The 21,572-nt window shown below is 49.6% G+C and overlaps 6 protein-coding genes across 6 annotated transcripts; 3 read left to right on the top strand and 3 right to left on the bottom strand.

The window, feature by feature from the left end:
• Positions 1-296: 296 nt before the first annotated feature.
• Positions 297-1,979, top strand: VFPPC_11393 (hypothetical protein; the record flags this gene model as incomplete). The annotated part of the gene is made up of 1 exon (XM_018289598.1): positions 297-1,979. The coding sequence occupies one exon, from the start codon at positions 297-299 to the stop codon at positions 1,977-1,979; it is 1,683 nt and encodes a 560-aa protein (XP_018136295.1).
• Positions 1,980-2,071: 92 nt separating this feature from the next.
• On the top strand, positions 2,072-9,245 carry VFPPC_11392 (hypothetical protein; the record flags this gene model as incomplete). Its single annotated transcript, XM_022428755.1, has 5 exons — positions 2,072-3,533; positions 4,320-4,793; positions 4,882-5,079; positions 5,147-8,406; positions 8,859-9,245. The coding sequence occupies 5 exons, from the start codon at positions 2,072-2,074 to the stop codon at positions 9,243-9,245; spliced, it is 5,781 nt and encodes a 1,926-aa protein (XP_022283926.1).
• Positions 9,246-10,746: 1,501 nt separating this feature from the next.
• On the bottom strand, positions 10,747-12,003 carry VFPPC_11391 (ankyrin repeat-containing protein; the record flags this gene model as incomplete). Its single annotated transcript, XM_018289596.1, has 1 exon — positions 10,747-12,003. The coding sequence occupies one exon, from the start codon at positions 12,001-12,003 to the stop codon at positions 10,747-10,749; it is 1,257 nt and encodes a 418-aa protein (XP_018136293.1).
• A 1,892-nt stretch (positions 12,004-13,895) lies between these two features.
• VFPPC_18457 (restless-like transposase) lies at positions 13,896-16,376 on the bottom strand (the record flags this gene model as incomplete). The annotated part of the gene is made up of 1 exon (XM_022430061.1): positions 13,896-16,376. One exon carries the CDS (start codon positions 16,374-16,376, stop codon positions 13,896-13,898), a length of 2,481 nt encoding a protein of 826 aa, XP_022284929.1.
• Positions 16,377-17,820: 1,444 nt separating this feature from the next.
• On the top strand, positions 17,821-20,094 carry VFPPC_11390 (hypothetical protein; the record flags this gene model as incomplete). The annotated part of the gene is made up of 2 exons (XM_018289595.1): positions 17,821-19,387; positions 19,562-20,094. The coding sequence occupies 2 exons, from the start codon at positions 17,821-17,823 to the stop codon at positions 20,092-20,094; spliced, it is 2,100 nt and encodes a 699-aa protein (XP_018136292.1).
• Positions 20,095-20,482: 388 nt separating this feature from the next.
• On the bottom strand, positions 20,483-21,556 carry VFPPC_11388 (hypothetical protein; the record flags this gene model as incomplete). Its single annotated transcript, XM_018289594.1, has 1 exon — positions 20,483-21,556. One exon carries the CDS (start codon positions 21,554-21,556, stop codon positions 20,483-20,485), a length of 1,074 nt encoding a protein of 357 aa, XP_018136291.1.
• Between the last annotated feature and the right edge of the window lie 16 nt (positions 21,557-21,572).

Here is a 21,572-nt window from a genome sequence, read left to right as displayed (position 1 = left end):
GAGAAGAAATTCTTGGTCAGTTATCATCGGGTAAATCGTGTCCTTGCCGATTAGGCAGCTATGCATGTCAATTACCTGACAGTAAACGTGGGCCGCTCTGGGCCGCTCTGAGGGGCCGGCTGAGACATCAGTAGCGGGCTTCATTGCTGCCCTCTTCTTGTAAACGAAGTTGGCCACGAGCCTCACAAAGTGATTAGCCCTCGTCAACCATAATACATTACAAGCCTAGTTTCTTGTTTTGAAAATACTTGTCTCGCTATCTTCGGAACTCGTACAATCTCATTATCATTTCCATAATGTCCGCAGAAGACCGATACCCAGAACGAATATATATTGCCCTGAGGCATGTTTTCCACGGCCAAGCTGCTAAGCTACAAGGTGGAAACGCTCGATCTAAAAGAAAGGCAATCCGAAAGCTGGTCAATGAGTATCTAGATTGTGATAAGGACAATACGTTGAAGGATATTGTTGACGCCCACGGGATGACTCATATAACGTCGATAGCAGGCGACTTTTTATCGAAAGGGATATTCGACTCAACATGTCTGGCGAGTCAACGCTTCCCAGAACTTTCCCATACCCCAGGTCTGACAGCGGCTGGGGTCGAACTTGTAGAAGTAGAAGGACAAAGTCTGCTTGGGCCATTGGGAGATTCTGACCTCTTACAGAGTCAACGTCGTGGAGGCATCAACGAGCCGACCCAAACCGAGCCGCTCAAATCTGATCATTCGACGCGCACTAGTATGGCGTCCACAGAAGACCTGTATTCCGAGCGTGTCTATGTTGCCTTGCGACATGTATTCGTGGGTAAGAATGCTAAGCTAAGGAAGAAGAAGCCCATCCGGAAACTGGTCAACTCGTACTTGTCCACACCGGAAGGCAACACACTGAAAGACATTGTTGAGGCACACGGAGTCTCTAAACTTGTGGCTATATCAAGAACGTTGATTGTAGAGGGCATCTTTGAATCAGCTTGTTTAGCAAGTCAACGATTTCCAGAATGGTTTTCCGCGATAAGCGCGACAGTGACAATTCCGAACACGAAAGATGCAAGGAACAACTCTCCAGGGCCAACAGAAGGGGGTGTCGTGGTACGGTGTCAACGATGCGGAAGAGTACCTGGAATTGGCGGAACAATCCAAGCTAAGCTGCCATGTAATTTGGATGGGATCGCCAATGGAAAATCGCCATGTACAATACAGATTCAAAGCAAAATCGTGGCAGACGATGCCAACGAGAGCGGGGTATCGACTTTCACTATCAGGCTGCCGTTTGAGGCACAACACGAGCTGATGGTACACCTGCAAAGAGTGATGGAGCAAGTATGCTTTGATTTTGCTAAACAAGCCCTGCCTGACTTATTGGGGAAACGTCGGTGGGCTTGTGCCATGGCTGTAGAACTTCACTTATGGAAGGATGTGCTGCTCCAGCAGCGCGAGTCGTTGCCTGCTGGATATGAACTGTCAACTGCATCACTCGAGCCGCTGTTACAGACGATGGCATTTATACGTCACGTGGCCGTCGTCCGCATTGATATATCAGCGACACAGCTACAAAAATGTATGGAAGAGGCTGTGGAGTTAACAGAGGCACTTGGACAGATGCGCTTTCTGAGCGCACTGCGCTCCCTTCAAAAACAGATAAACTCCGAGATCCTCGGACTCCGAAAAGAGGAAGAACTACAGAGGCATTTGCTAGATTTGGAAAGAAGCACGATTGCAAATGAGCGGGCAGACCTGGACGTCAGGGAAGAGAGAGCCATTCAAAGTGCCGAGCAGAAGCTAGCAGTCTGCCAGATCAAAACTGGCTCGCGCATACATGACATCATTGGAACCTTTCAAGACATCATCCTAGCTAAACCTGACACAGTGATCAAATCAGAGGTCTCCCGCGACAGAAGAAACATAAGTGGGGAACCAGACAGTGACCAAGACTTGGACTTTTGCTCCTTACCCGAACAAGCGGGAGTGTCAATGTAAGGGCATGGCAGTGGGAAGATATTTGCGGATTACAAGTTGTCAGATCTTCTCATAGAAATCAATTAGATGAGCAGAGCTCATAATACGCGTCTATGCTTCGTGAGGTGTGCGCATCCGGACCACCGCGGGATGGTGGCATCGGGCGACACTACAGAAGGAAGCACAAGTTAAAGGGTCAGGCTATAAAGCGTGTGCTCGCGTACGAGGAAGAGCTGTCGCTAACGCTCTACGACCCGCATGAGGTGAAGCTGCCAGTAAACGGCAGCATTGCCATTAATCAGTTACCGATGCTGAAGGGGTTTCAAGGCCCGTATCAGCCGTGTGACTTTCTGACCGTACACCCAAACAGTCTAACTACGCACTACGCCTGCCCATCAAAGGGTCACAGAGAGGCCATAAACACAAGTGGTGCCGCACGGGCGCGTCCTGGAGACAAGGTCTCACTGCAGTCGTTTTCAAAGGGAGGACGGGCTCGTTATTGCATCGTGTCGGATATCGCCGCGGACGACAATGCATCTGGAGACGATTCTGGCTATGGTTCCGGGTTCGATGACATGCTTTCAAGCTATGGCCAAAAACTGACCAGCGACGAGGACAAGCGTCGGAGGACCGGAGAGGCCCCAGGCGGCGCCGACGTGGATAACCCGTGGGTGTCATGGACGGGATGGGCGGAGCACTTCCAGGAAAAAGATCTCGCGCAGATATGCCGCATGAGCAAAGGCCCGATGTCAGATGCAAAACTAAAGCGGGTATGGGCAGCGACGGAGAAGCAGCGACAACGGCAGCTTAGGATTATCGCCGACAGCTTCGAGCGAGTAATGGCGCGATGCACTAGCCGTTTAAGGCTTGTACCTCGAGAGACGCTGCGATGGCTGAACAGCATCGAGCCGACAACACCGCACGGAAAGCCGGTCCAGCTTAAGGATCATGAGAGCTCGATGGACGACTACAAGAGGTACGCGGCGCGTTACTTATGCTACTGCTTCGGGGCGTGGCAGATGGGCCAGGAAGCAGCAAACACGGAGCTCGGGGTACGGTTCACGGATCTGCAGTGGGATCGGCTCCGTGTCGTGGTGGAAGGGGTCTTTGCGATTGATCTGAGATGCGGTGGCGCCGCCGTTCGGAGGGGTCCGGCGTCATCAACACGGCAAGGTAGGCCCACCGGCGGCGGCATCGTGGCGGCTAGTCGGTCGCGCTCGGAAGAAGATGCTGGGGACAGGCAGGAAGAGGCAGAACTGGAGGATATGCTGGACCGCAGCGTGATGGAATTTTGGATCGCATCTATCAAGCAGAAAATAGCGTTTAATATTTTCCAGAACCCGCTGCTTCACTTTACTGCCGTTCTCGGCATCGACCCGAAAAAGCTATCTTACAAGCGCGCGGCGGATTACACCGGTCAGCTGGCGGGTCTGGTATGGTGCGTGCGGCTGCTCATGCTGGAGCACGTCTTCGAGGACCAGTCCGACAATCCGGAAGAGCTGGACTTTGCCGTGCTGGAGAGGTTCCAGGAGGAGCATCACGAGTGGCTTGCGGACGGCACATACACGCCGTTTAGTAACATCTGTACCACAGGTGTGGACAGGTTCAGGTTGGCGCCGTGTCAAGCTTCGTGGAAGTGGGGTAGCTCCGAGAATTGGGCCATTCACGTCAATTTTCCATGTCTGTCCTTGGCCAAAAACAATAACACATGTCTCCACATCAATTTGCGTTACACCCTGGTTGAGGCAGCGTTACACCCATGCTTATGAACAGAATATTTGCCTTTCTTGCCAGTCTTTGACGTCTACACTACCCTCACTAGTACTTAATACGTCTACGGAACCCCTGCTATAATATGTGGGTATCCTTGCCCAGGAGCCCAAGTTCAGCGATTAATTTGCGAGCGAATACCACTGGCCAATGATGAAACGAGTTCGCACTTATTTCCGAAAATTACCTGTACCTACGGTCTGGAATAAAAGGGGCAAGCGTCCGAGGTCGCAAACTTTCAATTTCACATACGGTCTGGCTCCTAACTGGCATGAATTATTGGGGCTATTGTCTACAAGCATACAGAGCAGTTATCCTGTACGCGCCGACACAAATTCGCTTTGAGATGAAATGGTTTATATATGGCTCCGCGACCAGTCTCTGCAGAGCGGACGCGAGAAAGGAAGCGACTCTGGGTAAGAGCACACCGAGAACGACTTCGCTTGCGGAAACTGCAGCAACTTCGGGAACAATATGCGGGGAACGACTTGGTCAGAGTCATCGAGTCGTCATTGCCAGCTAGCGACCTGACATCAAGTCAAATCTGGGCAAGAAATGATTATCTACCTAACAGCCTGCATGTCGCTCCAGCATCCCCATTAACATGGTCTCAGCCACTTTCGAAAACTCCTCCACAAGACGGTGTTGCAGTCTCCGACGTCTTAGAAATTGAAGCTTGGCCAGAAACTGCCGCAGAATTGACGCCTACGGCGCCTACGGCAACACATGACCATCGGCTCATCGCAGAATCTCTAGATATAACGACCACACAGGAAAAGCAAACAAATCTGGACTCTACGACGACAAAAGAAGACCCAGCGGTCTTGCGACGAGAACAAACACGCCTCCGAGTACAGCGCTACCGAGCCAGACAACATGAATCGTACTTTCAACAGAAAGAACAGCCCGATCCTCTATTCGATACTGCTGGGAATGGGGATGCCGGCAATATAAATACAGAGGATGAGACGCGAGTTATCCCTGATCTATCGCAGCTCACTCTCGAAGATCATGCGCAGCACAGCTCCTCACCCAGCGCATGTACTCCAAAGTCAGATAACCCCAGTTGGCCCACTTTCGAGGTAGCTACTAGCTAGCCTCCCGACTAGCCGTCGTTCGACATCGTACGGCAACTCACCGTTGCTCCTGCCAGATGGCGGCAATACACCACAGCCCACGCTCGACGGGCATTCATTGCCACTCGACAATGGTCATTCATCAGACCCGGTGCTTGGTAGTTATATGCAAGAAGTGCTTCCTCCATCTGCTAGCCTCTCATCCGACTTCATTGACTCACAAAGTGCCACATACGACGAAGTTTTCAAGGAATTTTTCAGGCACGAGTGTAATTGTAAGTACCGTGTTCAGAGCGACGTTTTTTTTTTCTACGGTTCAATCTAACAAATCCGACCCCTTAGGCTCTGCCGTACCAGATCTCAACGAGCCCGAGGAGGTCCATACACTCCGGCAGAGAGTGCGGCTTCTGCAGTCACTCATGCCAACACTCAACATGATATTTGGCGAGACCAGCTCTTACGAACCTAGCTCATCATTTCATCAATGGAGCGGAGTCCTGGGTGATTGTCCAAATGAGCCACTATCCTTCCACAAGACGCAACTTGAGCTGCTTCATACCCCACTAGAAATATCCCGCCGGTGGGATGTCGACAGCATATGGATTGGCGCCAAGACCCTCGGGGCTGTCAAATCACCGAATGACTTTTTACTCTCCTTTCTCCCTTCTGCAGCGCTTAATCACTCCACTAATCAAGTAGTACAACCACATGGACTGAGCATTGCGAAGACAAGGCATATTCATCTCGGCACTGTCGACGTTTTCAATGTCCGCTTTGCCGTATTCGTCCTGTTTCCCAAAGCTGACCAAGGACCAAACTCGCAAACCTCCGCCTCAAAGAACGCTCTCTCGCTGGAACGCCAGAAAGTCTTTTACGACGATATCATTATCCCAGCAGTATATGAGACAGTGCCTGACCCATTCCGACGGGAAATACCACAATCATATGATATGTTGTATGCAAAGTCGCGCTCCTACCAGGAAAAGCTTGGGAATACTCACTGGAAGCCGGATGATCAGAGTCGGGCCCTTCGCCTCCGGTATAGTATTCCAGCAGAGTATTTAGCCAAATTCTGGAGTTCAGTTATCGAAAAAGCAAATTTGCTTCGGATTCCAACTGCCAGTGGCGCCGAGGTTGCGTATTTCGAGAACCCGCAGCTGTTACTCCAATCCCATGGCCTGAAAAACAGGGTTTCCGGCTTGACTCTGCAGGACACTTTAACGTGTTTCACGGAAAACGTGCTAAAGGCTTTTAATCCGGACCAGCTAGACATGCGCTCCTGTTGGGTGGACATTGGATGTCGGGATCACGTTGCAACCCAAGGAGTCCACGATTTTCCAGCCGGACCTTTTACTCTCCTTTGGAAGGACCGGTGTAACCACCAACTCCACGAACGACTCTCCGCTATTGTTCCCGGCAGCCCTTTAGCATCCACGTACTTCCGCTCCTACCTTCTTCGGGATGCCTCTACCTATAAAGCAAATGCCAAATCGACTGGAACTTCGAATCCCGGCCACCCAGACACGCATTGTCCAGGAATTATTCGCGCCAAGGCATATGACAGTATCAAGGAAACTTTCGCCGTCATGTATAGTGACTACCGCATATTTGGCTCAGGGTACCTTCCATTGCTTGCCTTTACAGACGAAATGATCCAGGATCTCTGGTCAATGAGCCGACACAATGAAGCAGCAAATACCTCGCAGATTAACCGACGATCCCTACGCCGTGCTTGGGAGGCAAATAAACGACATTTGAAAGCTGTTTGTGAGGCAAAGATTCTTCCGAGCTATGGAGCCCGGAAAGAAGTGACTTTCTGCCTCGGTCCCATCTTGACCATGTTGTGTCGTGGCTATTTCAACCCGGAGCTGAATTCCCACATTGGCAAGGTCCACAAAAAATTATCATTAGATACCAACGACGGGACGCACTGCCCATTTTGGGTAGTGCCAACAAAGGATATCAGGGCTTTGATACTAACACAAGCGGCGCGGTTTATACTTCCGCTTGATCATTTGTTCCAGCAGCCCTTGATTAACCCGCCGAGGGATTACAATATAGAAGACACCCTAGAAGTCTCTGTCCAGCTTGTCCTCGCATACTATCTGGCTCAACTCTTGTGTCGCCTTCTAACATACTCGTTGAGTAGCGAGCAACAATTGCCATTCGACAACTGGATATGGAAGTCCAAGTGGACTGTAGGAGACAAACAATTGAATCAAAGAGCTAAGATAGTTGAGCGCCAAGGCCTTGGGCTTGATGAAGTAGTAAAGTCGTCCGGCATGCTCTGGATCCCCCAAGCTTGTTTAGACTGGGCGGGGGGACATATTGCACTCGACATCCTGGCCCACCTTTACATCCCTCGAAGTCCCCTGCATCCACGAATTGCTGCTCAATCAAACATTCGGTTGCTCAGCGCAACAAAAGCTACTTCAGAGTTGTATCTTCGGAGATGGCTGCACCAGGCGAACCAAGCATTTGACCTGGGACAACAAACTGAAGCGGAGCAATTGGCTGCAAAGGCTATTCGCCTGGCCGCTGAAGAGGTCGCCCGATCATATCACCAACATATGTTCACAAAGCTAGCCGGCACCTGGGACAGGCTTCGCGCCCGCGTTGGGCGCTGCAGACTTTCGCGGCTTAAGAGGCTTCAGCGTGGCCAGGAGGACACTCAAGAGCAGAGAAGTAAAATACTTGATGCTCAGATCATCCGAGAAGTATATGTAGAGGCGTGGAGCGAATATAGTAAAACACAATACGCCACTTCGCATGTTCAAATGCCGAGACAGTTGCCATGTTGGATGGTGACACGGGCATACTCAAGACTGAAAAATGGCTGGTCGTCCTTCATATTCGACCGCCTCTTTGACCGGCCAGACCCTCCGTCTTGGGATCGGGTGCAGTTTCGAGAGCTGTATCGAAGTTTCAAGGAAATGTGGAATATGACATACAGCCACGCTGATTCGTTCGACAACCGATTTCGTCGCATTATCGGCAACTACATCAGGGTGGCTTTCAACAGCGATAAAGCGAAAGAGATAGGTACGAATCATGGCTCTGGAACTTGGTACGAAGATCAACCAGTATTCTTCCAAATCCAATTTTGGGCCCCATATTTCTCTCCGCCAAAGCAGCACCTTGGGACTTGCTGGGATTTAATTGTGACCCGTCCTCTATCTTACGATATTCCGCATGATGCCAAATCAAACGACTTAACTGCAATTGAGTTCCAAGACGAAAATGACGCGTTTGAGACACTATGGTTTGAAACGATCGGTCAGCCTGAACGGCTCGAAGACATGTCGCCCGACGAGAAAAGCGATGTGTTCCTCCAGGCAATTCGCCATCTAATGACTCTTGCAGGACCGAAGTGGGAAGGTGAACATGGATTGCCATACGTAATACCATGGACACTTCCTGATCAGGCAGCCCAAAATGATAGTCATGAAGGTGATATATTTCGCGCTCCCCTTCCTTTATCGTCAGTTAAAGCTGCACATCGGGATGCAGTCTTGTCAAGACCAACCGTGATTCTGCCTACATTTCATGATATCATGTCGTTTACAAAACACATTTCGTCGCAGTCGAATCTCTGCGCAGAGGTGACTAACTATGTTGCATGGATTGGTGAGACAATAGGCGCCAACAAACATCTGTTTGAAATACCTAGCCACCTAGAGGCGAAGTATACTGCTGCACAGCTTATTGGGCAGCCTCCCTCTCTATTACAGTCATTCTTATCCCAGATCGAACCTCCACAGCGCGTGATATCAAGAGAGAGTCAATCAATGGCTGAGTCAGACGAATCAGATTCTGAGTAGGGTTGACCCGAATCACCTCGATGTTCGCTCCTGATGGTTCGATGTTGCGGTTCGTGACTATGTATTGATTTCGTCACCTTTGACACTTGACGGGTCGGAATCGTATACGCTCCTTTCCAAAGCCAATGCCTGGCTAGTCTCGACAAGCGGTTGTGGTTGCTCTCAGCTGAGAGCCCATGGCATAACGCTTCTCACTTTTGGTAATTTTACTGCGACATGTTTACGTCTCCAAGGCAAAATTGCTATGGGCCTTCAACCCTGGCCACCCGGACGCTCACAAGCCTGCTATCATCCGCGCCAAGGCATATAATTGCAACAAAAAACCATTTTCAGTCATGCACAGAGACCATCGCCTCTTCGGCTCCGGCTTTATTGCGCTGCTTGCCCTCGATGAAGCGATGATCCGAGACCTTGCAGTCAACAATCAGAACCATCAGCGCGCCTCTATCCCGCAGCTAAACCGCCCCGCCATTTTGAAAGCTTGGGAAGCCAACAGATGGCATCTGAAAGCTCTATCCGATGCGATAGCCCACAACGGCCAAGGAGTCCGGAGAGAAGTTACTTTCCGCCTCGATGTGATTTTGTCAATGTGGACTAACGGCTCCTCTGATCCAGCTTAGGAGCAACATACGGGCTCGCTCAGGCAAACGATTCAGCTCACTACGCAAGCTGGGAGTCATGCTCCTTTCTGGGTCGTCCCGACAGCGGCTGAACACCCCTTCTTTCTGTTTAAGATCCCGTGCCGAAACTAACACACGACACGCGGACCTCAATCCACCTGCACAAGACACAGACCCGCTCATATCTCTGTGCTGCAGAAGGCAACAATTGAATCTGTGGCAGCGATTGGATCGATGCCTGAACCCAACAAACCACGCCTCAGGCGCGAGGCTGGATGCATTACACATCCTGCAGCCTCCTCAATTCATCTTTTCTCCCTTCGAGCCGTCCAGTTCCGCCACCTCAAACCAGCACAATCTCCTCAGGAGACGCTGAGTGATTCAATTCGTTTGAGTGAGTTGATAGCCCTTGGGACCAGCAGACCGACTGCAACGGGTTGAGATCGAAGGCTACGATAAATCACTCTGTAATGGCTACACATATTAAATACACCTATCGACACCACGGCTCACAACGACTACACACACGGCGAGATGGGTCTGTGCTCTATCGAAAAGAGCAGAGATCTGCCACGGTTATGCATGGTTTTGATTTGACGAGGCAAATGCCGACACTCCCTGCTGTCCATCCAAAAGCCTGCTTGGGTGGCCATCGTATCAAGGAGTCAGAACCATGAGACAATCCGGTCACTTCCGCAACAGTCACGAGGAAACAGCGAGTCAAATATTGCTGAGTGGCCATGTACACCAATTGGCCGCACCCGGACAGAAGAAAGGGCCAACGCCGAAGCCAGTCCAATTATTCAAGTAGCCAGGAGTAAAAGGCAACATCGAACGCCACGCTTCAAGCTCGCATTGTTTCCGATGGCTGAACGACCAACAAATGAAGAAGGACTGGAAACTGGAAACGCTACATCCGTCTGAGATTCCTCTTCATGCAGCCCGTCCCGTGGCCGTGGCGAGTTGTATCACAGTCCCAGTTCCCGAGTCTTATATACCATCAGAAGCCAGCCCCGACTCCTACTTAGCCCAGATGGCTTGGGCCATTGTGGAGCTAATGGCCGTGGTGCTGGTTACCATTTTCCAGGGATGGGTGGCCACAATTTTCAACTAGCAAATTATCTTACATAAGATGAACGTAAATTACACGGCAGTGGCGTCCTTCACGGTCTCTCGAAAGATGCCCCCACGGACTACAAAGGTGTCAAACATACGGGCAATTCTCGAACAAGCCCGTCTTACAGTACGGCCCAAGAGAACCCCCAAAAGCGCCGCCTTTTAAGTGATCAATCGGGAGATTCGATCGCGCCTGACCAACTTGAAGCTTTGTACGTGAGGTTCATTACGGCTTGTTCTTTGCCATTTTGACGTGCGGAGTGTCCCAAGTTCCGGGCTCTCCTGGCCTACCTCAATACAGATGTCAATACTTGGCTCCCAGATATCGTAGCCTCTGCCAATAGCGGACAGAAGCAAGGATCATCTCTTTTGAAAAGAAAGCACTTCAGTTAGCATGAACCTCATAAGGTGACAGGATGGGATCAAGGTTAGCTTTGCCAGTAGCTCTTAGTGTCCTCACGACTGCAATATGCCGGTTTTTTACCGCCCAGCATAGTGGTGTAAGATTGGACTTATCCTTAGAGTCCGGGTTGACTTTGCCAGTAGCCAGTAGCGCCTGGACGACTGCATCATGCCCGTTCCTTGCCGCAATTGATAGTGGTGTGTGGTTGTACCAATTCTTAGAGTCCGAATTGACTTTTCCAGTATCCAGTAGTAACTTCACAACCACCTCATGTCCCAACTCTGCCGCGATTGATAGTGGTGTCTGACCATTTCCATCCTTAGAGTCCAGGTCAACCTTGCCAGTAGCCAGTAGCGCCTGGACGACTGCATCATGCCCGCTCCGTGCCGCCCACGCTAGTGGTGTACGATTGGACTTATCCTTAGAGTCCGGATTGACTTTACCAGTAGCCAGTAGTATCTTCACAACCGCATCATGTCCAAACCTTGCAGCGACTGATCGTGGTGTCTGATCATTCCGATCCTTAGCGTCCGGATTGACTTTGTCAGTAGCTAGTAGCGTCTCGACAAGAGTATCACGCCCGTTCCTTGCCGCAACTAGTAGCATCAGAATATCTTTATTCTTAGAAACCGCACTGCCCTTGCCAGTAGCTAGTAGCGACTTCACGACCGTATCATATCCGTTCCACACTGCCCACCATAGCGGCATCTCTTTTTCTTTATTTTGGAATTTTCGGTCGACTTTTCCAGTAGCAAGCAGGAGTGAAATAATTCCCGGATACCTTTTATGTACTGCATAGAATAACGGTGTTGCGTTATTCTTGTCCAGACAATCCGGGTCGACCTTGTCGGTTGCTAGAAGCGCCCGGACAACCGCCTCGTGCCCATTATATGCGGCAATACATAAGGACGTCTGGTCATACTCATTCTTAGAGTCCGGGTCGATCTTACCAGTTCTCAGCAAAAGCTTAACAACCATATCCTGTCCCTTCTCTGCTGCCTGTCGTAGCATTGTCCCTCCGTCAACGTTGCTGGAGGCGAGCAGTAAGTCAAGGATTCCATGGTGCCCTCTGTCTGCTGCCAGGCGGAGCGGCACCCATCCACCATTGTTTTTGAAAAATAGCTGTTCCATCATATCTCCGACCCCTGTTATTTCCTCCACTCCCGCGGTTTCTAGTGCCACCTCGCAAATCTGCATGGCTTTTTGGAACATGTTTTCTGACCTTTCACGGATCTTCATTGCCTCTAGCAGCAGTCCAATATCCCGCATCCGACTGGCTTGGTTCAAAGAACTTCGCAGTCCTGACTCCAGACAATTAGGCACCTTTTAAATTTGCTTGATGGATTCATAGTTTGTTTCAGTTTGGGGCTCGTGGTCGGGGCCATCCCAGTCCCAAACGAGCAGGAAGTCGTTCGGGAACACTTTTGTCTGTGTGGCCAGCTCTCGCAACTTGTCTGACAAGGGAACACCAATCGTGACAAGAATGGAATATTATTCATGTAACCGGATAATTGTCGGCCTTGATGAACCTTCGAGAAGGCAAACAGCATCTCCACGATAGATAGCCTTGGCTGAGGGTTGGAAGGCCCAGGAATATGTTGGTTCTTTATCGAAATGGCTCGGCACATTCCTCCAAGCAATGGTCACCTCCTGTCTGTCGTTAAGGTGGTCGTCAGGGCGCATAGACCACTCTACTGCGGTTACTTCGGCAAGAACGCAACCTTTGCCCTTAATTACCGCAATCTCTTCATCATTCCAAGTGTCGACAGACATCTGACTAGAGAGGAGATGGTGGATAAGGGCCCGAAAAACGTCTTTCCAAGCGGCCGTGTAGTCAACACTTAACTCTGCTGCACCATGATTATCAGACGCCATGCCGAGTAAGGCGTAAATCTTGTCATGACGCTCAGTAGATTTACGGTTGTGGTACATATCCACTAGCTGACATAGGGGATATATGTTTAAGGATACCCTGTCTAAAGAACCATCTTTGCACTGATGCCGCCGCAAGGCCGCATCGCGCATGAGGTCAACGACTGAAAGAATTCGACTAGGAAGTCGAAGTTCTGGGCTGCTTCTGAAGTACTTGTGTAATTCCCTTATGCCTGAGCAGAACTCATATCCATCGATTTCGGTGTGGCCGATCTTGATCAGGACATTTCGAGCTGCGGCAACTTCTTGAAGGACCTAATCAATATTATTAATAACTTCAACTTATACAATTGCACGTCCGTTTACTTGCCCAGATACGCTCAAACCACGGTCGCTAGAGCTGCTAAAGAATTGCCTGGAGATCTCTTTTCCTAATTGCGGAGTACGCGGATTTTTGGTATGTGGCAACTCGTATTTCTTCCAGCACTTGATTGCTGGCAGTCGTCCCATCGCCCTCTCCAACCCAAACAACTACACGAGTTGCTTTAGCATAGATTGTCGCCATAGACTAAACTTATCTTCCTCTTTTATTTTTGTCATCTTGGTTAATACATATAGCGTCAATCCATACAACCCTTTCAACAAACCGATCTCAAAGATGCGACAGCGCTACGTAAAGATTGGTCCTGACTGTAAATTCATGGCCGTCCAAGTAGATAGGGTACCTGCTACAGAGACCCAATCAACTAAATCAACTACACGGCATCTGTCAATTTAGAGTAAGTGTAGATTAGTAATGAAACTTTGAATGTAGTGTATCAACGGACACCTCAAATGTAGTTGATTTAAGTGTAGTTGACTTCAGTGGATGGAGGTTTGTGGCGGCATCATCCAGAGTCGCGGCGTAGTGGGGCAGCGCATGATGGCACTAAGTTAACGCGTCTACACGTCCACGCGCTTGCTCATACCTCTTTCCTCTTCATCTTGGTTTTCGTGCAATATAGTGGCATTATCTCTTGAGTTGATCTCATCGCGCCCGTGTCAGGGTTGGCCACAGTGACGCTAACCATCCCCTCGCATTAAAAAGTGTCAGAGACGACATATTCTAACAAATACCTCCCTCTTAGAAGGAGGTGATGTCCACTTTTGCTGGCTGGTACAACAAGTAGGGCTTCCCGAGGCTCCTCTGGTGCGAATCTACCTTCGGCTGCTCCCGTCCCCTTCCCTTCATTCACTCTTGTAGCACTCGAATCGCCTCTTCAATGGCCAGCTGTTTTCGCCGCGGCAGCGAGCCACGATAGCTCCCGTCTTCTGAACTCATCATCATTAAGATGGATGCCCTCGAGCTCTTTCTTCTCCTCTATGATCGAGAGAAATAACGGATCTAGGTCGTTGATAATGCCTGCCCGAAACCACGACCTCAATACCTGACACATCCCAACTGTTTGCGCCTGAAGATTGCACCGTTGGGGAACAACCATCTGCCCTGCTGCCGAGAACATCCTCTCACATTCTGCAGACATTGATTGTATTGTGACAAAGTCGAGGGCCATTCGGGAGAGACGAGGGTATTGCAGGCGCTTCTCATGCCAATACGCTATCGGATCTCGCACAGTCTTGTCAGTGCTCTCATGGCTCGATTGCCATCGTTCGTATTCGTCGCCAATCGTGTCGTCGTCCAGTAGAGGCTCTGTCTGTATGGAGTCGATACGGGACTGTTCGCAATGCTCTTCGAAGGCATTGTAGTATTGCTTCTGTCGTTTTGCAACAGGCTCGTCATTTGAGGCCACCACAATATGGAAATCTCGATAGGACTCGTCCCACACTTCTTGAACTATCCTTTTTGCAGATCTGATCCAGTCGGGCTTATGTACCCAGGCCTGCTCGAACCATCCCCATCTGTATGCCGGGTGGAGTGCGAGGGCGGTATAATATATCGGTGTTGTGTCGAGAATAGTGTAATACTTGTCTAATTTCTCCCAGGCCATATTTATGCCGATCCTGAACTGTTCGGGGTCAGGAAAATCTTTTGCCATCGCCTTATATTTTTCGAGCTTGCCAAGCAGGAATTCAAACCCATTGATCACATCCCAAACGTTCCCATATGAACCAGTATAACCCCTCTTGCGTTTCCTGATTAAACCGTCGCCTTCTAGAGTCTTGACTGCATCTTCATAGTATCCAAGGATCGTCGCGAAGTGTTGAAGTACAGACCAATCGTTGGCCGTAAGTTGGTTCTCGTCTCTAAGGATTCGAGGCCGGACAGCCGACTTTTTCAACTGGCCAGTTCTTTTTGATGTATTCTCCTCCTCCCATTGGATTCGGAACTTCGCGACTAGCAGTTCGAAGTACCTTCGAAGTCTCAAGGCGCGGCGGATCATATAGAGCTGGGAAAGCCAGCGCGTATCGTTATCTAGCACTACCGAGACGGGGCTTTTTGACCGTATTTTCGGATCGTCCGACATGGATATGTCGTACTCTTGAAGTTCTTTCAACAGGTATGTCAGTCTGTCCGATCGATCAACATCCACGACGAAATTATGGAGCTTCCCAACCGGCCCTTTCTGTCGCCAAAGTTCGTATTCGGCTTCAGACAGCGCTTCTGCACCAGAAAGTTGTTCTTCGAACGCGTCTGTATCCTTCCCGAACAGTAGTGCCTTCGCAGACAGATTGACTATATGGCCGAAGCAGCGGCCTCGCCTTCGAGCGCCATTGAAGCCGAGCTTTTTGCCAATAGCCTCAAGTGCTGTGTCGTTGTTCTCGGCATTGTCAAGGGTAAAATACCCAATATTCTCCTCGATGCCAAAAGCCTCGATGGTATAAAGGACTTCTGTTGCAATGTTGTTCCCCGAATGTCTGCGGACTTCGGGGACCCCCAGAGCGACCTTGTGGGGCTTGCTATTCTCGTCCCTGAAGAAGCACACGATACCGTATAACGAGTGTCGATTCCGCGCCCTCCATCCGTCAAAGCTGACGTGTATTAAGCCGGGGCTCTTTCGCAGGGCTTCAATGACGCGCGCCTTGTGCTTTTTAAATTCGGAGTTGATGAGCGCGCGAACTGTGGTATCAGAGATGTTGGCGTTCGTGATCTTGACTGCAGGGTTAAGGTATTCGAAGATATCCCGGAGTCTCTCATGTTCAACAACACTAAAGGGCTGATTCGTGTCGACTATCCACTCGATCAGGAGACGTTGAAAGTGATTTCGATTAAATCCGCGTATCATAGAGTTGGCAATCGCCTGTTCTCGAGGTCTTAAAGGGTCGAGCTTCCATATATCCACAATCGATCTTGGCCTCTTGCTCCCTGGCTTCTCCTCGGCTTTCTTTTGCAAGCCGGACTTTGTCTTGTTATCTGGTGCAGATATTCCGTGATCCTTGTATAAGTGATTCAGCGCATTCTGAAGGCCAATAGCAACGAAATTCTTAGGTCTGGGGTCGTTCTTCTGAATACACGGCTTGCAGACCCATCTGCGCTCGTCGTCATGTTGTATGTCGTATCCATATTCCCAAGCCCATGAGTAGTTGTCTTTGCTTCTTTCTGACCATACCCAACCCGGAAAATGTCCCCAAAGACGCGTATCGTACTTATCAGGAGTGGGCAATGTCGTCGGCGGCGGGGAGAACGGCGTCAATGAGCTCTCGGCAGAAGAAGCAGGCGTGGAAGGCACTGGGAGTTCGAAGTCAATTGGGACATCATCGATAGAAATTGGGGACGATTCTAGGAATTCCGAAGCGCTCATGGTCATAGTAAACATAAAGACATAATGTGAAAGTGTCACGGACTAACTCGTTGCCGTGCACCTGGGTTGATGGCAATGCTGATAACGCCACCAAATGAGGGTCTCACAACCAGCCCCTGAGCATTGACTGCCCAGTTAACCACCATAGTAGAGAGTCCACCCCTCGAGAACGTCTGCTCTCTCTTTTTTGTTAGCTGAATGAGCCGCGTGTCCCCTTACGGAACTTACTGGGGCCGACCGGCGACCCCTTACAGAAAAGAAGCGATGATACTTGTTGTAGATGGCCAGAAATAGGTGTTATGTGATGATCAAGCAGGTGCTAGCTAGCAGGAAGATATTTCAATAAACTAGGCATCAGCCATCGTTCCGCTACACGTCATTCAAAACATGGCAATACGGTTCCAAGATGGGTAAAAAGATGCCGAAGTCAATCAACCAAGGATCAACAGACGCACGACGCAGTAGCGGAGGCTCTACCTTAAGGCACTTTGGTTAGAATACAAATTACGGATGTAGAATAGGGGGAGGAAGCTGACTTGTCGTCTCGCCCGCAGCCGAACCTACCCTGAAGCTAAGTTCGAGATCAAATGTGCAGCCCTTTAACCATCAACAGTTACACTGAAATCAACTAAATCCACGTACACGAGAGGCCCAAATTTAGTTTAATTGATTAGTCAGGATTGTCCTGATTTAGTTGATTTAGTTGAGTGTAATACACTAAGTTGATCAACCAGTGTAAGTCGTGTAGTTGATTGGGTCTCTGACCTGCTATTCTCAGAACCCCATACATAGGATAAAGCCTCGAAATGAGGTGAACTGCCTGAGTTTAAAACGGAATGGGTCGAAAGGCAACATTCTATCCGGGAGCTCTTATCTGCATTTGGCAGAATTCTGAGCAACCGTATATCGCTCTCCTTTAAAGAGGAGTAACTGTACTTTGCCATGATTGAGTCAGTCATCGTGAGTCTAAAGTGGTCAAGAGTAAGACTAAGACTCCGAAGACTCGACGAATTTTGCTCTGCACCAGGCTTTCCTTAAGCATTGCTGCCTGACGGAATGCAACGCAGCAACATTCAGTCTCACTTTGCGCATAGGTGCAGGAATTGTGGATCAAGTTTGAGATCAAAAACCAGCAGGCCCAACTTTGCATTACCAACCTCCGCAATGTGCAAAACTAAGATGCTTTGGAATTTAATAGGATTATTGTAGATTCTTGTTTTATTGATTTAATCCCACTATCAAACGTCACTGGAATTTCGCAGTATTTGCAACTTCTTTAGTACTGACAGGAAACATCACCAGCTGCTCTTCGAGCACGTTGTGGCTCTAGGGTAGTTTGACTAGACTGATTACTTCGGTGCAGCTCTCTCTTCTCTTCAATTGTAGTGTAGTGGCAACTTTTCGGCCCCAATGGCAATCATCCACCTGTAGCCTACCTCCATTCATGCTCCGAGTTGTTGTATGCTCTGTCCGTAATCCAGATACCCTGCTGGCGTTAACTCAGGATATGATTCAGGACCGTGACTCTATGACCAAGGATCGAGAACGAGTGTTCACAACTCGGCGCTGTCGAGAGTCTATTTCCCGCGCCTGGGAAGCAAACAGACGGCACGTTGCAGCAATCTCGAATTCTCGGGCTGGTATAGACTATGGAGCTCGGAAGGAAGTTACGTTTTGCCTGGGAACCATCTTGAAAGAATGGAGCGAGGGCCATTTTGATCCGGACCGGCATCCCCACACTGGTCCGCGAACCCACATTGTACCGGCGGCCGGCGCTGACTCGGATGAGCATTGCCCTTTTTGGATTGTGCCCACCAAAGACATGAATGATCTCATCTTCACGCAGGCGGCGCGGCTTATTCTTCCGCTAGATCACTTGTTTCTGGAAGCAAAACTCATCAGCAACGACGAAACATCTCTCTGCAACACTGGAGAGCAGTTTGTCCGGCGGCTATTTGCCCTTTACACTGCCCAGCTCCTCTGCAGGTTGCTTATCTATACTTTCAGCAGTGAAAGAGAGCTAAATTACGACAAGTGGATCTGGTATCCTACCTGGCGAGTAAAGAAGACCGACGGGTTGATTGTCGAAAGGTGCGGCCTTGGGCTGGACGAGCAAATAGACACATCAGGAATGCTGTGGCTACCTCATGAAACGATCGATTGGCGACGTGGGCATATCGCCCTTGAAAATTTAATTGAACTGTACATCCCAAGGAGTCCCCTGCAAGCGAGGCTTACGTCTCAGACGAACATCCAAGGCTTGACCACTACCCAGCTGACCGTTGAATATGTCCTCCAGGAATGGGTTCAGGAAGCCAAACGGGCGTTCAAAGAGCGCCGGGATAAGAAGGGCAATGAACTAGCTGAACGCGTCATTCGGCTATCTGCTGAAGAAATTGCGCGTGAATACAACCGACATCTCCTGGCTAAGATGCAAGCGTATTGGGATCGCGTGCGGAGCAGCATCGGTCGAGATCTACTGCCAGCTCTTACGCGACTGCAAGAGGCGCAAGAGAATGTGGTGGCGGAGAGGAGCCGGATCGTCACGGCCCAGACAATATGGGAGATCTACCAGGACGCTTGGGCTGTTTACGCCAAAGTTGTTCCTGACGAAGATGATGATAACACGCACATGCCAATGGAGCTCCCATGTTGGATGACCACCCGCAAGTATCAACCGCCGAAACATAATTGGACGGATTTCTTGGATCGTGAGGTTTTTTTTCGACCTGCAAAACCAAAATGGAACAAGATTTATTTCCTTAAAGTTTTAAGGACATTTAGGAGAATATGGTGCCCTATCAAGGCTTATGCGGGGCGATTTGAGCAGCACATTAAACCTTTTCTCGGTCGCTCTGTAATGGTGACCTTCAATTGCAACCAAGCGAAAGAAGTTGGTACAAGTCGCACGCCTCGGACATGGTACCATGGAAAGCCAAGTTTTTTCCAGATGCAGTACTGGGCGCCGTACTTCTCGCCGCCCGAAGATAACCGTGACTTGCGCGTGGAGTGTATGCAATCTGAAGCTCCGAGAATACTGACCGCCATCCGCTTCTAAGACTTAGAACGAGTTGTTCATCAGCACTGGCTTTGTATAATGGATCGAACGGAAGACTTGCAATCCAATAGCAGGGAAGTGGTGAACAATCATTGCCGACGGGCGCTAAGACGAATGACTCTATTAGCGGGCCCAAACTGGGGTAACGAGGATCAGCTAGACTACATCGTACCGTGGCAGCTGGGAACGGCAGATGCATTCCGAGTTCCACTACCACCAGCAGTTGTCGCTAAGGCCGGATCCGACTCTCTTTTGAGTACGCCGACGATTTTGCTACCCACGAGAGATGCCGTGGTGAGTTTGTTGAGAAAAATAAGGTCCTGTCCAGGTCTCACGGAAGGAGTCAAGAAGCGGCTTAAGTGGGCGAGGCGCCGGCTTGACAATGACGGACACCAGTACGCCATTCCCAGTCATTTAGAAGCTAAAGCCGAAGCAGCGGAATTAACAACCCAGTCTCCATCACTCTTACGACAGTTTTTGGCACAAACAGAGCCTCCAGAAAGGCAAATTTTTGCTGAGGATATAGATGAAGCGGAAACAGGCTCACAGCTGTTTGTCAGGGAGGACAGCCAATCTGAGCCAGAGCCTGAGTCTGGAGTTGAGTCTGAAACTAACAGCTTAGAGCCATGGGATGAACTCGCAGGGACTGTTGACACATAAGACGTGACATCAACCAGATCGCTTATCGTTAAGGTCGAATGGAACATACGTCGTAGAAATTTCGACTAGAGTGAGATTGAGACGTGATGGTGATGGCCCCCTCGTCTAGTCTGCACATTAGTCTTACATTAATTTAATATAATGCCGATGGGCCATTGATGCCGCAGGTTTGCCGACCACGTTTTACTGAACCTCTTAGTTTAACAACCGTGTGTTGAGGGCCTGGACGAATATCGAGTGGGCCACGTCGATGCGGTTTGCGAAGAGCATTTCGTCAACCTTTTAACGAGGAGCACTAATGTTATTGTTTAATGCTCGCGGAATGAAATCGTGTTGCTATTAATATACTATAGCTTATCGAGGATGAGTATAGACATGTTTATTTTTTTCAGAACTCATGCCAAGAAGCCATAGGCAAGGTAGGAACTTTTCCTGCGACTCGACAATCTCGGAAGTCCAGCGAACATCTCGGAAGCTCGGTTCGCAGGTGGTTTTTTACCCAATTCCAGGTCCCGTTCGTACCACGTTCAATATTGACTTTGTTGAGAACGATTTCCTTTAGTGTCGTCTGATTATGAAGTAGCAGCGGCATTAGGTTCTCCTGCGTAGTTGAGCAATTGACTAGTTCGAATACCTCCAATGGTAGGGCCTGTAGTGCCTCGGTGAGGCATGAGAACTCGACACTAGTATCATGATTGGCTACACGCAACCATAAAAGCGATAAGTTTGGGAAAAGTTTAATAAATTCAGAGACATTCTCATCCCAATCTTCGTCGTTCTGCGTGTTCACAACTAGCCTTAATTTCTTTATGTTCGTAAAGCCATGGCGCAACAACAGCCGATACTCGTCAGGAAGGTGAAAGACATCGTCGGTAATGGAGTGTTGGCCGCCCTCGTTTGCAAGGCCAAGGCAGATGTCGAGTTCTACCACTTTAATGCCGCTTCCAGAGATCGCGAGCAATGTCGTCCTTAATACTCGCATCACAAAATGTTTGCTGTACCGAGAATACGGGTCGAAACCTTTACATAGCCGGGTTCCGATCCTATCTTTTAGCATCACCGCGCCAGAAGTGGTACATGTGTCGCTGATGTGAATCTTTTTGCAGTTGGGGAGTTGTTTCATGGCGTCGGTCAGGTAGGCCAGGTCAAGGCCCGAGGTGAACCTTTCCTGATCTAGCAGACAGCTCCAATAAGCACCTGGATCCGGGCTTGCGACAGTGGCAACATCGTCGCGTTCGGCATCAAAGTGCTTAGTGTCACTGTCGCCGTTACTGTAGTCGTGTGTGTCAGTAATGCTATCGTCATCTTGGCCGTCCCTTGAAACATGATCTGTGCAAATTATCATTGTGCGCACGTCACTGCGCCGCTTTAAAGGGGCTAAGATGAGCTCTCGCAGACTCTTTTGTTCCAGCATGACAGGGTAAGTCTCCAAGGACTGGCTATTGTGCGTGTCGACGTCCATTATTGTTGAACTAAGG

The sequence above is a fragment of the Pochonia chlamydosporia genome (assembly GCF_001653235.2).
Source record: "Pochonia chlamydosporia 170 chromosome Unknown PCv3seq00018, whole genome shotgun sequence".
In the NCBI taxonomy this organism is placed as follows: Eukaryota; Fungi; Ascomycota; class Sordariomycetes; order Hypocreales; family Clavicipitaceae; genus Pochonia; species Pochonia chlamydosporia.
Note: the sequence above shows the minus strand (reverse complement) of the source record. Positions and strands in the feature narration are given on the sequence as shown.